We start from the raw sequence: 16,903 nt of genomic DNA, 5'->3' as shown, positions 1-16,903 counted from the left end.
TGTGCGTTTCCTAATTCTTAAAGAAATTGAAATATGAAGAGCTGAACAACAATCCCTGACAGCTGAAGGTTTTTCATGCATCAGATACAAGAAATTATTAAATAGAAGGAAATCATCTTACATGTTTCCAGCTTTCAGAGCTATTTTCACCAAGCAATAGAGACCTGAACTTTAATACAATTTTTTTTACACCCCTCCTCCCACTCAACTCTACTGGCCAGAAATATTTCTGTGATGACAGTAGACTTCACATTCCTCATTCTGTCACCTCCCCACAGCAGCCTACTCGCTTCAAGTTATTTGTCTACCCCTAGTTACGCTATCCCATATTACTACATTGAAAAAGATTTCTTTCCTCACTCCCTCCTTTTCAGAATGAGGATATTGCATACAATTAAACTTAGTTTAAAAACAAATCATGATGATCTCTCCCAGTGTCAACTGTAGATTTTATTGCATTTATCTTCAATGCGTTGTTCCTACAGAACACATTAGGCAGTGGAACATTCAGCAAATGTATGCTCCCTGTGGGTATGTTTATACTGTTGCTGTGGGTGTAATTTCTGGCTAGGACAGATGTACCTGCACCTGCTTTGATAGAGCTAACACTAAAAACTGCAGTGTTGTTGCATCTACACAGGCAGTGGCACAGGCTAGCCGCTTGAGTGTATAACCCAGGAGATAGGGTGGGACTGTACTTTGGCTACTAGTCTGTGCCACCACCCGTGCTGCCATAGCCATTTTTAGCACATTAGCTCAGCCAGAGCTAGCGTGGGTATATCTACCTGAGCCGGAAGTTACACTTCTTGCTGCAGTGTAGACATAACAATTATGTTTAATGCCACAGGTTATGTTTCAGTCATGTACCTATTCAATGGAACATCTATTTAAAACAAACAATGGGATGGACAAAACATTTGACCAGCAGAGGGTCTAACAACCATATCTCCATTTTTAATTTGGGCCAAGAAATTTTTTTCAAGAAGCCTCTTGCATATAGAGTACTGACAGAATGCCCTGTACTTAAGCCCCTTCTTTTTCAGTTTAAACTAGGGCTGTCAAGTGATTAAAAAAATTAATCGTGATTAATCGCATGATTAATCATGCTGTTAAACAATAATAGAATTATTTACATATTTTTGGATGCTTTCTACATTTTCAAATATATTGATTTCAATTACAACACAGAATACAAAGTGTACAGTGCTCACTTTTCTTTACTTTTGATTACAAATATTTGTACTGTAAAAAATAATATTTTTCAATTCACCTAATACAAATATTGTAGTGAAATCTCTTTATCATGAAAATTCAACTTACAAATGTAGAATTATGTACAAAAAATAACTGCATTCAAAAATAAAACAATGCAAAACTTTAGAGCCTACAAGTCCATTCAGTTCTACTTCTTGTTCAGCCAATCACTCAAACAAGTTTGTTTACATTTGCAGGAGATAATCCTATCCTCTTCTTGTTTACAATGTCACCTGAAAGTGAGAACAGGCATTTACAGGGCATTGTTCTAGCCAGTGTTGCAAGATATTTACATGCCAGATGTGCTAAAGATTCTTATGTCCCTTCATGCGTCAACCACCATTCCAGGGGACATGCGTCCATGCTGACGATGGATTCCGCTCGATAACGATCCAAAGCAGTGCGGATCGATGCATGTTCATTTTCATCATCTGAGTCAGATGCCATCAACTGAAGGTTGATTTTCTTTTTTGGTGGTTCAGGTACTGTAGTTTCTGCATTGGAGAGTTGCTCTTTTAAGACTTCTGAAAGCATGCTCCACACCTCGTCCCTCTCAGATTTTGGAAGGCACTTCAGATTCTTAAACCTTGGGTTGAGTGCTGTAGCTATCTTTAGAAATCTGATATCGGAACCTGCTCTATGTTTTGTCAAATCTGCAGCGAAAGTGTTCTTAAATCAAACAACATATGCTGGGTCGTCGTCAGAGACTACCATAACACAAAATAGATGTCAGAATGCGGGTAAAACCATGGAGCAGGAGACATACAATTCTCCTCCAAGGAGTTCAGTCACAAATTTAATTAACGCATTTTTTTTTAAACAAGCATCATCAGCATGGAAACACGTCCTCTGGAATGGTGGTCGAAGCACAAAGAGGCATATGAATGTTTAGCATATCTGGCATGTAAATACCTCACAATGCCGGCTACAAAAGTGCCATGAAAACGCCTTTTTTCACTTTCAGGGGAGATTGTAAATAAGAAGCAGGGCAGCATTATCTCCCGTAAATGTAAACAAACTTGTTTCTCTTAGCGATTGGCTGAAAGTAGTAGTCTGAGTGGACTTGTAGGCTCTAAAGGTTGCATTGTTTTGTTATGGAATGCAGTTATGTAACAAACAAACAAAATCTACATTTGTAAGTTGCATGTTCACAATAAAGAGATTGCACTATAGTACTTGTATGAGGTGAATTGAAATATACTATTCCTTTTGTTTGTCATTTTTACAGTGCAAATATTTGTAATCAAAAGTAATATAAAGTGAGCACTGTACACTTTGTATTCTGTGTTATAACTGAAATCAATACATTTGAAAATGTAGAAAAACATCCAAAAATATTTACTAAATTTCAATTGGTATTTTATTGTTTAACAGTGCGATTAAAACAGTGATTAAATTGCATTTAATTTTTTTTAATCGTGATTAAGTTTTTTTAAGTTTTAAATAAGTAGGAGAAAAGGATGAAGTTGAGTGTATGCGTTGCAAATGGTGTGGCCCAATTATTAAAATGTAAATATTTATAGGCTAATAGTTCTAAGTCTACAACAGTAAACTGTTTATTCAAATAAAGTTTTATTTGGGGATTAGAGGTATATTGTATTCTTAAACTCAGAGGTGGCATTGTGTTTTGAGTTCTGTTTTAGTTCTGCAGCAAACCACATTGATATACGGAATTCAAAGCATTAATCTACTGAATACTTTTTTCTCCTGTCTTTCCGTCCACCAAAATAAACCCGATATTTACCCAGAAAAATTATTAATACTTTTTTGCACTGATTTTCACCTGTTTTTGTTGTTGTGGTAATAAACACTGATAAATTCCCAGGAAAAATTAAATAAAATAAAAACTGAAAATGAAAGGCCCTATTGTACTATAAAATCTGAAGAAAAAGGGCATTGTCCCTGCCCCCAGGAGCTTATAAATACAACACTTTTCAAAATGCCATTATACTACCTTATTTTCTAACCTTTATTATTATTTGTATTACCATAGTGCCTAGGAGCACTAGTCATGGACTAGGAGCCCACTATGCTAGGTGCAGAACAAACACAGGACAAACTAATGGTCCCTGTCCCAACGAATTTACAATCTCAGTAATTTCCTAGTATAAGCAACAGAAACACAAAAAGTATTTACTATAAACCTAAGAGCATTCCATTCCACAAACCTGCTCTTTTTCCAGCATATCAGCTTTTCTCAATATCTTCATTGCATAAATATGACCCGTATCTTTCTTCTGGACGAGGCGTACCTAAAATTAAATAGAAAACCATCATTCTAATATACCTCACAAAATTGTTAACTGTAATATCTTGGAGGATTGAAAATTGTTGGCACTTAAAAGATGCATTTGATTTTAAAATCAGGAAGACGGAAGAAAGAAAAACATGACATCTAGACTGATTCTTGCCTGCATATTTATACCTGCCTCTGGAAATTTCCACCACATGTGTCTGACGAAGTGGGTATTCACCCACGAAAGCTTTTGCTCCAATACTTCTATTAGTCTATAAGGTGCCACAGGACTCTGTCGCTTTTTCCAGATCCAGACTAACGCGGCTACCCCTCTGATACTAAACATGACATAATCCATATTATACACTTTTACACCAAATCAGAAGTTGTCTTTTTAACTTTAGTGATCAATAGATTTTAGATCTCTCTTTGGGATGATCAGTATTTTGACAAATTCATAGTCAAATCAAATATCACGTTCTTTAGATCAAGAATGCTAATTTGTACAGTAAAACCTTAAGGGCTTGTCTACACTTGCAAATTTTCTGAAATAGCTATTCTAGAATAACTCCCTATGTGGACACTCTTATTCCAGAATAAATATAACTTTTTCTGATTTAGCTTAACCCACTTCCAAGCAAAGAGGACACATACTTCCCCAAATGCTCCTCTTCCTATAACTTTCAGCGATTCAAAGTCATCTAAGCCAAGCCTAGTCCTCTTCAGTCGCAGGAATTCTGTTTCTTTGCGTGCATGCTGTGACCGACGTAGTTTTTTCTAAGGAAACATATCACATGATAATTACAAAGTTTATTGTAAGTTAAGTAACATACATAACTGAAAATATTTTGAATATATAAAACTATATTTTAGAAAAAGAAAGTTTTAGACCATAGGAAATGTAATTCTCCATCAGATCTCTGGTCTATCTAGTCCAATATTCTGTTTCTCACATGACTTGCATCAGATGCTTCAGAGGAAGGTGCAAGAAACCCCACAAAAAGCAGGTGTGAATATTCTGTCCCCCCTAGGAAGAACTCATCCTAGTAATTAGAGATTGGCTTCCACAAAAAAAATTGCTTCAGTTCTCCATGTTTACGATAATAACATTGGTATTTTATGAACAATTATAGAGATGGTGGGGAATTCTTCAATGAAATTTTTTTTGGTCAGAAAGTACTGATTCATCAAAACCAATACTTTTTGCAGGAAAAAGTCTGTTAAAATGGTTTTGGTTTTGTTTTTTACTTGAAAATTTTTAGTTTCATCATCTTAAAAATGGAAAATCCTGGTTTTCCTGTTCAAAATGATTTTTTTTCTGATTTGCAATACAAACTAGTTATACTAAAAAAAATTAAATAGTTGAAATTGAAACAAAACATTCTGAAATAAATGAAACATATTTCAATTGACCCAAAACAAATTTTTTTTTGTTTTGATTTTCAGTTTACAAAAATATTTGAGATTTCAACTTTTCATCCGGATTCAGGACAGAAAATGTTTTCAAAATCTTCCACAGGACAGGAAAACAGATTCTTGCCCAGCTCTTACTGCACCTGTACTCCAGTCCCAGTTGTGTGTTTTTTGTGCTACTTGCGTAAAGAGAGACAGTTAAAAAAAAAAAAAAAAAAAAAATTTACACAGACAAGTCTGAGGGGAAGTTTAGTTCCTGGTTTCCACTATACATGAGAGAGAGGAAAGAGACTTTGCTTAAAGTACATACCACTGTGCAATGACCTAAATAAACCCAATTACAACTCTTGAGGTTGGGTGTGAGTGGGAGGACAGATACCAACTGATGGCATTTCAAAGTATTTTTTCCAGTGAGTCTTCAAAACTTGACCATTCACACACAAGAGGTTGGAATCCGCTACAGATGCCACTGGGTAAAATCCACTGGCCCAGAAGACAATTCTACTTTGGGGGCTGGACAGGTGGGAAAGGTCAAGAAAAGCAAAAGCACAGGTTCCATGACTTGGACAGGGGGAGAAAAGGCAAAAGGCAGCCATGGGTAGCCTGCTGGGCAGCAGAGTTCAATATTTACCATCTACACCAAAATCTATTTGTATTAGGCAGGCAACTGGATGGTCATTGCAAATCCCAATATATTTTAATATATGAAAGTGTCAAAGGGCTTCATTCTGAGAAATGCTGAGCACCTCACCTTCCAGTGATGTTAACAGGAGTTTTAAAGACGCTGAGCCCCATCAGGGTCAGGCAATGAAGTCATACATTTTTATACTATATTTTTATTATCATTTAAAGCCACAAGATGGCATTATATGCTCACTTGCTCTCTACTCTCTCTAAAGACAGATGTCATGTTAAATGCACCGATACAAGAACTGTTTGAGATAGATTTTATTGTATTCTTATTGCATCACGTAAAGTGCAATACAAGAAACAATGATGTGAATGACCACAGCATGGCAATTTAATGGAGGAAATGTTGAAAGATCCAGTGGGTGTGATTCTTTTCTCACTTACATTGCTGTGAAGCAGGGTTAACTCCTTTACTGCTATAAAGCTGGTGCAAGGGAAGGAAAAGCTAGGCCTAGTGTTTTAAAAAACAAAGGTTTGGTTCAGTTAAAATATAAAGCCACTGTGGCAAATTCAGCCCTCGGGTGAGTACGTGCAACTCCCATTGACTTCAGTGGAACTAGGCACATGCTTGATGTTGGGTACATAGTTAAACACCTTGCTGAATCAGGGCCCATAACCTAGATCCTCTCTGCTGTGTATTTTGTCTTCTGCCTGTATCATCCAAGTGTTTCTGGCCCTTTTTTCTTTCCTTCCCAACTCCTAACTGAATTTCAAACAGATTTGTACTCCAAAAAACAAGTGTTATGTTACATTCTTCTTGGGTGCCTCTATCATATTGGATCATAAATACTGAACAGGGGTGTGAGCAACTTTTTTTTATTAAAAAAATGTAAAGCTTATTAATGGCTAAACACTTAAATATGCTGTTTGTTTAAGCAAAACTTATATAATAAAAAAAATCTCCATATCATGTTAGATAATAAGACTGTTAACAGTCAACCATATACTCATCGAATACCAGCTTTGAACAGTATCCATGAAAGATAAGGCCTTCAAATGTATTTCAATTGATATTACCTCTTCATCTGCCAGACCTTCTTCTTCCATGGCCACTTCTAGCTTTTTCTGCCTGCACAGGTAGACATACAAGTACACATTTAAAAAAAAAAAAAAAAAGAAAGAAAGAAAAATACATCAGACAGTACAAAAATTCCTTTACTTCACAGATCTCCCCTCTTTATCCTTGACACAAACTGGAGAATGGAAGTGTAATATCAAAAATTTGCAATTTTAGAGTGCTCAATGAACCCATTTCTTGGAAAAGATATCCTGTATAAAAACAAGGGATTTGCACTATCGTTTTAAAGCGAACACCATGTACCTATGTCTGTCAGCTCTCTAGTCACAGAGCTCCCATTGACTACAGTGGAAGTTCCACACAAAGGCATACATGACGATTTGCCCCAGTCAGCATATGTTAGTTATTATATTTTGACAGCACCAGATGTCTACATAGCATTTCACATAAAAGATGACAAAGTCTTTGCCCCAAAGAGCCATCTAAGGCCCCAATTCTGCAAACACTTACGAACATACTCACTTGTGCCTTTACTCACATGTGACCAGACCTGTTGATGTCAATGGGTCACATGGGTAAGTTTATATATGTGCGTAGTGTTTGCAGGATTGGTATCTAAAGGTCCAAATCCTAGATACATGGGAATAAAGGGATGAGGGTGAAAGTATGAGCCTTTTGAAGTGAATGGGACCATACATGTGAGTAAAGATTTTGAACAATGAGTGCTAGCATGTTAAGTTCTAGGGTTTCATTTTGAGCCCTTCTCTAGTTAAAAATCAAGACTTTTCCCCATTTTGAGAAATATAGTAGAATCTCCTAAATAGGACTCCCCAGTGGACAATCTATCCTCCCAACTGGGAGTGAGAGGCCCAATTAATAGAGTACCAACTAAATAAGAAGCAGCTCAACAGATATTAAAACCTGTTCTTTGGTTGTATAACCTCAATAAAAAAAAATCTGTTACCATAGAAACAAATATTTTATTATAATGAATACTATGTTTCAATAAATGAAGACTTGGTATTTTGACACTTTAATCAGTAGCTTTACATTGTGATGTAGCTGGAAACTAGGGATGGATGATATGGAGGTTAAAATGAAGTTGGTTGGGTCTATACTAGTGCTTCTGCAATTAGTATCACTAACACTAGTGCAACAGTGAGAGATTTTAACAAATATGTTAGCCCAAACAAGGCCTTAGTGCCGAGATATATATACACCCTCAAAAGAATGTACACTCAAATGGTTAATAAATTTGGTTAGAAATCAATACAACTTTCTAAGAAAAACTTTGTGCAGGGACTAAAATGACTTTAAAGCACACACTTGGTCTGTAGAAACACCACACAAGGCCAGTATAAATAAAAAGTTAAAGGTGTGAAAGAACCCAGCCACAGTACCTGGTTTCTCTCTCTTCATGCTGTAAAATTAGGTTGCTGTAGAAGTTCTCCAGTGTAAGTTTGGCCACAGTCACTCTCTCCCGGGTGTGGTTGCTCATGGGAAAGGATGTTGTAGTCCCTGCAGTCATTGCCATAGTAACATGTACTGAAACAGAGCACAAAGTTACTCAAAGAAACTTTTTATTCCCCCAGAAAATGAGAGGCAATGTGAAATTCATGGGGAAGACACCTCCCTTATACGTAAACAAATCCAAAAACTTCATATTGTAAAGTTAGAGAGACTTAGTAGGGGAGGATATGCTACCCACTCACCAAAAAAATAACAGAAACCATTCTACTGGCAAAACAAGGAGTGAATCATAGCAGAGAACCATGCTGGCTACAGGCAACTAACCCTCATGTACTTGTCCATGCATTAATAGATTTACCACTGGCTGACTAGAGTCCTGCCCAAAACAAATATATAAAAATAAAATAAGTCAAGAGGAGAGATGCCATCCATGTACCTCTCTAAATGTAATATGTATGGATGGCACAAGAAAGTTTTAAGATTGAAGAAATGCAAATCCTTGCCAAAAAGAAATGGTGAAAATGACAAATGAGCAGACACCTAGGAAAGATAAGATAAGCCAGGCGTCAAAATTTGATTGCCAACTATCTTACTTTTAAAACCCATTTAATAGAACTGAGTATTGACACTTGGATAATACAGAATCTAGAAATCATCCCCTCAAAAAGGCAACTTCCTTAGTTTATGGAGAGATTTTACTTACTATAAAAATAATAAAAAATGGATCATGAAACTCCCCTTGCTGCAAATGATCAGACTCTGAGGGAGTTTTCAATCACAAGGTAAATACCTTTCCAGGTCTTCTCCTTCAGGCCCATTAACATGCCATATTGACAAGTTGGTAAAGAAGAACTGTTTAGGACATTCAGAAAGGTGTTTTCAGGAGAAGTTCCTCACATGTGGAAATCACTGCAAGGGGGTGTTTAGGCCTTTTCAAGCTGTGAGGGAATCCTCCTAGACCAGCACACAGTCATTCCAGGTTTGCGTCTTAAATACGTGCGGGACAGGGGATGTGGTTACAGAGGGGTAGGACATGGTTGCTAGGAAGCAGTCTGGGGGCTGGTTAAAAAGACCAAAATCCCACCCCATTCTGCCGACTGGTTTTAGGGCTGGCGTTCCATGAGCTGGAACTCCCCACAGCGGAGGTGAGCAAAGCCAGCTCAGCTCTCTCAGGCTCTCTCAGATCCAGGGAAGCAGGGCTGTTAGGAAGTGTTCTTTTCTCCTAGCAGTCATGTTCTAGTCCTCCTGGGCTGGGTAAAAGCATGCTGGGAAATAAAGCAGTGTATAAGCTCTGCCATTCCCCAAGAGAGAGAGAGAGAGACCTGGGAGGAAGCATTCTGTGCTGATGGCTACTTCCTGAAAAGCTACTTTCTTGTTTGTTTGTATAATCCTTTTGCTTCAAAAAGGGATTTTGAGTCAGCCTCCTCTGACAAATACCCGAATCAATGACTGATCTTTGGATATATATTGTAATGCCCTTCTTTTTTTATTTTTATTTTTTGGTGAACTGATAAAAAGCCCCAGACAGAGGTAGGCTTTTAGTTTATAAAATCCATGGACATGCCTTTTTTTTTTATCTGGCCTGTCACACACACACAATTAGGCAGCTTGTGAAGATGGCATGCGGTCTTGTTGACTTTTAATTGAATTGTCTCTTTGCTAGAAATGTACCTGCTGTGCAGCAAGTAGTAGGGTTTTACAATACTATGCGGATAGTAATATTTTAACTGTGCATTTTGGACTATGCCCATGTGCAGAGCCGTAACTAGGTATTTTTGCTCCCGAGGCAAGAATTTAAAATTGCGCCCTCCCCCAGGGCCGGCTCTTCGGCAGCAATTCGGCAGCGGGTCCCTCAGTCCCTCTCAGAGGGAAGGGCCTGCTGCCGAATTGCTGCCGAAGAATGAATGAAGCGGCGGCGGTAGAGCCTGTGATTTTGGGGGGTCAACTCATGATTTTTGAGCTCTTGGGCTGGTAATGTTGCTTCCAAGATGGTCTTTGGTTCCAGTCCAGTTCCAATCCAGAGAGGGACTCACAGGTTAAGAGAGGAGGAAGGTGCTGCATATCAGCAGTGGCCACTAGGGATCAGCATGTGTCCTGAGAATGCTGGGAGTTCAGGTTTGTAGGGCAGATTCAGGGGTGGCAGGTTTGTAGAAATTTTGTAGACCCCCCCCCCCCAAGCCCAAGGCTCTGGGAGGGAGTTTGGGTGAGGGAGGATGTCTGGGGTGCAGGCCCTAGGCTGGGGCAGGGGATTGGGGTGTAGGCTCTGGGAGGGAGTTTGGGGATGGGAGGGGGTGCAGGGGTGAGGGCAGTGGGTTGTGGCTGCAGATGAGGGGTTTGGAGTGTGGGAGGGGCTCAGGGCAAGAGTAGGGGTGAGGGCTCTGTCTGGGGCTGGGAATGGGAGGTTTGGGGTGTGGGAGGAGCTCAGGGTGAGAGTAGGAGTGTGGAGGGTGAGGGCTCTGTCTGGGGCTGGGAATGGGAGGTTTGGGGTGTGGGAGGAGCTCAGGGTGAGAGTAGGAGTGTGGAGGGTGAGGGCTCTGTCTGGGGCTGGGAATGGGAGGTTTGGGGTGCGGGAGGGGCTCAGGGCTCGGGCAGAGGGTCAGGGTGTGGGGGGATGAGGGCTCTGGCTGGGACTGGGGATAAGGTGTTTGGGGTGCTGGAAGGGCTCAGGGCTCGGGCAGAGGGTCAGGGTGTGGGGGGGATGAGGGCTCTGGCTGGGACTGGGGATAAGGTGTTTGGGGTGCTGGAGGGGCTCAGGGCTCGGGCAGAGGGTGCGGTGCGGGGGTGAAAGCTCTACTGGGGGTGTGGGCTCTGGGGTGGGGCAGGGCTGGGGATGAGTTTGGGGTGCAGGCAGGCTGCTCCGGGACAGGGGCCAGAGAAGAGGACTCCCCCCAGCCCTTTCCCTGCCGGCAGCAGCAAGCTCTGGGGGAGGAGCCCCCCTTTCCCGCCCCCCCCAGCAGCACACTCACCCCCACCACTGTCACTGCATGTGCTCCTAGGGCCCCTCTCAGGTCCAGGAATCACCCTCGCCTCCCCCGTGGTGCGTGCCGGGGGGGTGCTGCGTGCGCCTCCTCCCCTGCTGTTGCCCCTGACTGTAGCTTCACTGGGGATGAGGGATGGGGCTGCCTCCTTGCCCAGCATGGGGCAGGAGCGGTGACTGCAGGCGGGGGTGGGGGCTGTGCTGCTGGAGGGTCCCATTGGAAAATGAAAGGGTCTGAGGGGGAAGGGCAGGCTCAGAGTCAGTCTGCCCTGGCAGTCAAGATGTGGGGCACTAGGATCCTGCGGCAGGGAGGCAGCATGGAGCTGCTCTGCTCCAGGCCGGGAAGGGGGGGGGAAGCAAGTGGGGGCCGGGGGACACTCGGGGGAGGCACGGGGGGGTGGCAGGTGGGGTCGGGGGGGGGGGGGGAAGAGATCACCTGGGTTATAAATATCTCTGTGCCTGCCAGGAGCTTTTTATTTTTTTTCTCTCCACCGCTTTCTGCGCCCCCCCCCCCCCGCTTTGTGTGCCCGAGGCAAGTGCCTCACTCGCCTCGCCCTTGTTACTGCACTGCCCATGTGCCACTTACGAGAATAATGTGTGTGTATTTATACCTACACAGTGGGGATACTGATGAACTAGCAATACAGCAGATTTTACAATCCCGTAGCTACACCTCTACCCCGATATAACACTATCCTCGGGAGCCAAAAAAATCTTACTGCGTTATAGGTGAAACCGCGTTATATCGAACTTGCTTTGATTCGCCGGAGTGCGCAGCCCCGCCCCCCCGGAGCACTGCTTTACCGTGTTATATCCGAATTCGTGTTATATCGGGTCGCGTTATATCGGGATAGAGGTTTACTTCTGAATTTTTTATCAGTATTTTATCTCCTTTGATTTTTTCCCAACGAGACCTGCTATCTGTTCAGTTAACCTATTATAATCTTTATTAACTACAGATAAATACCAGACAAATAAAAAATACAAGAGATTATCCTCTCTTACACCAATATCACCAGGTGCGCATACTCTCTCTCTCATGGTAGCAAGTTTTCCAAAAGTCAGAAAACTGATCTACAAATTCTCTAGCCATTTCTATTAATTATATGCCGTTTTAAGTCACTCCGCCGATAGGTGGAAGTCTTGATTAAATATAAGTGTACTGTATTCCTATTGTGTCCATACACATTGTAAGAGTTTCACTACAGTTCTCTATTGACAAAGACAGTGAAAGGGAAACATAGACCAGGTGATTTTACTACTGAACTTCAGTATATGCACACATTCAAACTGAACAATTCCAATTACCTCTCCAGAGCTGAACACAGAGTGATATCAGTGATCAAATTATTTCCAGGAATGATCCAATATGGCAAAAACAGCCTTTTGATCCTTTAGGAATTTTGGCACTGAATGTACACCTCTACCCCGATATAACACTATCCTCGGGAGCCAAAAAAATCTTACTGCGTTATAGGTGAAACCGCGTTATATTGAACTTGCTTTGATCCACCGGAGTGCGCAGCCCCGCCCCCCCCGGACCACTGCTTTACCACGTTATATCCGAATTCGTGTTATATCGGGTCGCGTTATATCGAGGTAGCGGTGTATTGTTAACCCAGGCTCAAAATGGATTAAACTTTAGTTAAGGTATAAAGACTTTTCGGTTGTACCAGCCGGGTATTCATCATTTGCAAGTCTAGTACTCCTGGTTGGCTAAAATAACAATATAATTTTGTTTCCTGTTCATTTGTTTTCTCCGTGCTCCTATGCAGACACTACCAAAACAGGGAGTCTTAGTCACTTGATTTCATTAAGCCTGGAAAAAGGAGATAACAATTTTGGCACTAAAGCACTAGACTATAAATAGAATGGTTGATTCTAATTGAGAGTAGTTCTAAAATAAGAAAATACAGAAGAGCTCCTGATTAGTAAGTTAGTGATCTCAGAGAAAGCTATTTAACAGATAAGAAGCTTGCCATTACTGTCATAATATAGCATAAAACAACCAAGAAAAGGGGAGAATTACTGTTGCAAGTGTCCATTTCCAAAATCCCATTTGCCTTCCCCCCCCCCACTCTATTTTGCAATTAATTCTTCCTTCAGACTAAAGTTTAGAACACATTTTGCTTACATTGCGATAGTCACATTCAAGTAGACAGTTCCAGCACTGTAAACAAAATCATCCCCAAACCATCCTCTCAACTAAGGGCCTAATCCTAATCAACTCCTTTGATTCCCATGAATGAGAGATGAAGGAGCACAGAGGTCTTGCAGGAAGTGCACAGCACCTTTCAGAGTTGTGCCCTAAATTTCCACGTGTGTGTACACCCACACCCACACACACACCCCACACAGTTGGGAAGAGGCAAGCAAAATATTTAAATCTGGCCTTTTATAAACAACTGATGCGGGCAGAGGGTGGGGTGGAAAATCAAAGGAAGGCCTACTCAGAATTTTGGCTGAACACTGCATTCACTGATCTCACTATATCAATCAAAATGTTTTGAAAAGGTGCCACCCACATTTCTTGGAAATGCCCATAACAGAGCCATTAATCCACCCAAGATCATGCCTTTTACATAATGGAATCATTCAATTCCTGAAGTGCCATCAGAGTTGCATTAGGTTTATGGAACTACAAAGAACAGCATTTAAACCAAATAGTCATATTTTGCTTAAAGCCTTCTGGCTGAGAAACCCAAAGCCCTAAGCCCTTTTCAACATGTCTATTACTCTGGAAAAATTGATATAAAAGATTATGACTTAGAGACATCACCACAATCTGATCAACATGAAACTTTACATTTACTACTAGTAAAAATTGCTTAATCCATACCCTGTCCACGCTTTTAAATCTAAAATCTTTCCTTTCACAGTCCAATTAGAAAAACTAAGTACCAATTACTACCTCTTCAGTCTACTCTCAAATCAGTTGTATGGCTGGATTTAAATCTGTCAGTCCCCAGCCAAATTCCTGAAATCACTGCTCCACTGGTGAAAACCTCCACATAGCACAGTTTCTGCTACACAAATGGCCATGCAAAGCCCCCTGACCCAAAACTATTATTCTTCAGTGTTGACATGGACACTGAAATTTTGATTAAACCAAAGCATACTGGAGCATCATAGTGTCTGTGAGATGGAACCACTTGCTATAGGAAGCCAGAAGAGGAAAGATGGAACGATAAAGCAACTTGAGAACGACTGCCCTCTAATGAAACTGACCCTCAGGAAAATTGGTAGCATTTCCTAGCAAGAGAGAAATGAGCACACAAAGCCTGTCTCTCTCATATTCAGAGCACATCTCCAGACTTCAGAGATTCTGATGAGATCCAATTCAGAAAGGCCAGAAGAACTTAAGGGTGAGGTAGCATTAGATCTTGTGGGTAGCTGCCAACTGACAGCAAGCATGGAGTTGTTGAGTCCTGAGTCACTACATGATAATTAGAGCCCCATTGCTACTTACACAAAATAGCTATTTACACTGAAGGTGTGGGTGGCAGAGGGAAGTGGGAAAGATGATCTAGTGGACGGGACACTGGCCTTGGACTTAGACTCAGGAAATGTAGGTTCAAATCCTGGTTCAGCCACAGACTTCCTGTGGGACCTTGGGAAAGTCACTTAATCTACCTTGTGCCTCAATTCCCTATCTGTAAAGTGGTGGTAATACCTCCCTACCTCACAGAGATGTTGTAAGGATAAAATCCATTAATATTGTGAAACGTTCAGAAACGACACTGATAGGGCCATATAAGTACATGGCTAGAAAGAATAACCATGACCTCAGATCCTTCTCTCAAACCTTTCTAGCTCCTCATGTTTTGTTTTGAATATTTTTTTTATTTCAATCTTTTAATGGGAATTCATGCTTATGAAAAGGTGTTATAAACCCTGAAAACTGAAGACATCTATTCACTCAACAAGCACAGCATGAGCAGAGGAATGATATCTTTCTCAAATACACTTCTTATATTCTGGGGACACTATAGTCTCCAAGCCCATTCGATCCTTGACATCTCTCGGAGAGGCTGCCAGCAACAGGATAAATTAGTGAGAGTTGCAGTGGTAGTTTTCTTGATGTGGACGGCTCTCCAGCAAGAACTGGACTGAGGTTACCAGTCTCATTAAAGATAAACTGTCTGAACAACTGCATTAGATGGTACTATTTGCTACCACTCATCAAATTAAATGGCATTTGAACTAGACAATGCAAATATTCTTCCCAGCCACTTCCATTTCTGCAAACTGTATTTATGAAATTTTAAAAGTTAGTTTTTAGCTGCTCTGAAAGCCAAGGGGGATATTTACTAGATGGACACTGTTGCTAAGAGAAAACAATAGACAAATTGGAGCCTCTTGTATTGAACACAAAAACTTCTGATTTTCTTCCACAATTTTAACAAACATATGCCTACAGTACTACACATTAAAATGAGTTATTCAGACTACTGGGTCTCTCACATTTTAGTGGGGAAAACTTTTGAAACCCCTTTCTGCTCTTTTGGGTTTAAAATGCAATGCTTATGTATGTAGACCTGAGGATAGGGAATGCCTGTTCCTGTGACAACTATGGCCCTTTATTAAATGGTTAATAAAGGCTCATTAATGCAAGCCAGTCCGCATTGGCGCTCCTGATTCCTAGGCCTTGTCTACACCCAGCCGCTAGTTCGGCGGCTGGGAATCGAAGTTCCGGGTTCGATTTATCGCGTCTGGTCTGGACGCGATAAATCGATCCCGGAAGCGCTCGCCGTCGACTGCGGTACTCCAGCTCGACGAGAGGAGTACCGCGGAGTCGACGGGGAGCCTGCCTGCCGCGTGTGGACCGCGTCTGAACCGCGGTAAGTTCGAACTAAGGTATGTCGACTTCAGCTACGTTATTCACGTAGCTGAAGTTGCGTACCTTAGTTCGAAGTTGGGGGTTAGTGTAGACCAGGCCCTAGAGATCACGGGCCTAATTCTCTGCTGATGTAAACAGTCAAGACTGCACTCAAATCATGGAGCCATATCACTTACATTACACACCTGTGTGTAAGGACAATATTGAGAAATAGTTTCTCGCTTCAAATCATAGCTTCCACAGTGCTCTCAGTGTAATAAATTTTGTCACTTGATCCCAACTTTCTCCTGAAATTAGATATGCCAACTGAAGTTTCAAAGAAGACAGGGGGGATAGAAAGGAAAAGGCAAAGAGGAATGAAACAGAGTTATGCTGAGGGAGTCATTCAAATGTAAAAGCACACAGTCCAGTAAAACAATTAACTTCAGAAACCCAGTTATCACCACTATATACAACAATGAAGCATCAGCTCTTCTGAAGAAGAAACCACATTACCTTTACTGTTGTACAGTTGCTTGACCAATGACAAACATAACAGCAGAGCAAAATTGAGCACCAAAACAATGCTGCCTAGTGCTATATTTTTTTAAAAAATGCAAAGTGTTATCTATGAAACTAGCAAGGAAACGGCAAATTAAGAGCTTCAGAATATGAAAACCAGCTCTCCCCTCTCTAAATTGTTCAAATCCTCTTTAAGAGAGACAGAGGCAGGAGACCAAAACCAAACCAAACCCACAAAAGCCACAAATAACTACATGATTCACACCAAAAGGCAGTGGGCAGGGTCAGCTACAATGGATGAAGCAATCAAAGAGTCAGCAGCATGAGGTGATGTGACATGCTAGCGAGACACGGGGGAGGAGAAGCAATAACCCGGACACCAGAGGCAGCTTCCAAAATATGAAATCAGCCCCTACACTAAAAGGTTACCACTTCTGTCTTAGCTTTAGCAATGCCTGTCCATGAATATCCTAAAGATGAAACTGAGGGAGAAAGAAGTCAGCT

The 16,903-nt window shown here is 41.2% G+C and overlaps 1 protein-coding gene across 1 annotated transcript in view; it reads right to left on the bottom strand.

Moving 5' to 3' along the window:
* Positions 1-16,903, bottom strand: part of STK38L (serine/threonine kinase 38 like) — a 58,104-nt gene that overhangs the window by 14,812 nt on the left and 26,389 nt on the right. Inside the window, exons 2-5 of the mRNA XM_065417320.1 lie at positions 8,012-8,156; positions 6,611-6,662; positions 4,145-4,267; positions 3,423-3,506 (exon numbers count right to left, since the gene is read on the bottom strand). Coding sequence (XP_065273392.1) covers positions 3,423-3,506; positions 4,145-4,267; positions 6,611-6,662; positions 8,012-8,145 — 393 coding nt within the window. The 5' untranslated portion in view covers positions 8,146-8,156. The remainder of the gene's footprint in view (positions 1-3,422; positions 3,507-4,144; positions 4,268-6,610; positions 6,663-8,011; positions 8,157-16,903) is intronic.

This window comes from Emys orbicularis, chromosome 1 (assembly GCF_028017835.1).
Source record: "Emys orbicularis isolate rEmyOrb1 chromosome 1, rEmyOrb1.hap1, whole genome shotgun sequence".
NCBI lineage: Eukaryota > Metazoa > Chordata > Testudines > Emydidae > Emys > Emys orbicularis.
Note: the sequence above shows the minus strand (reverse complement) of the source record. Positions and strands in the feature narration are given on the sequence as shown.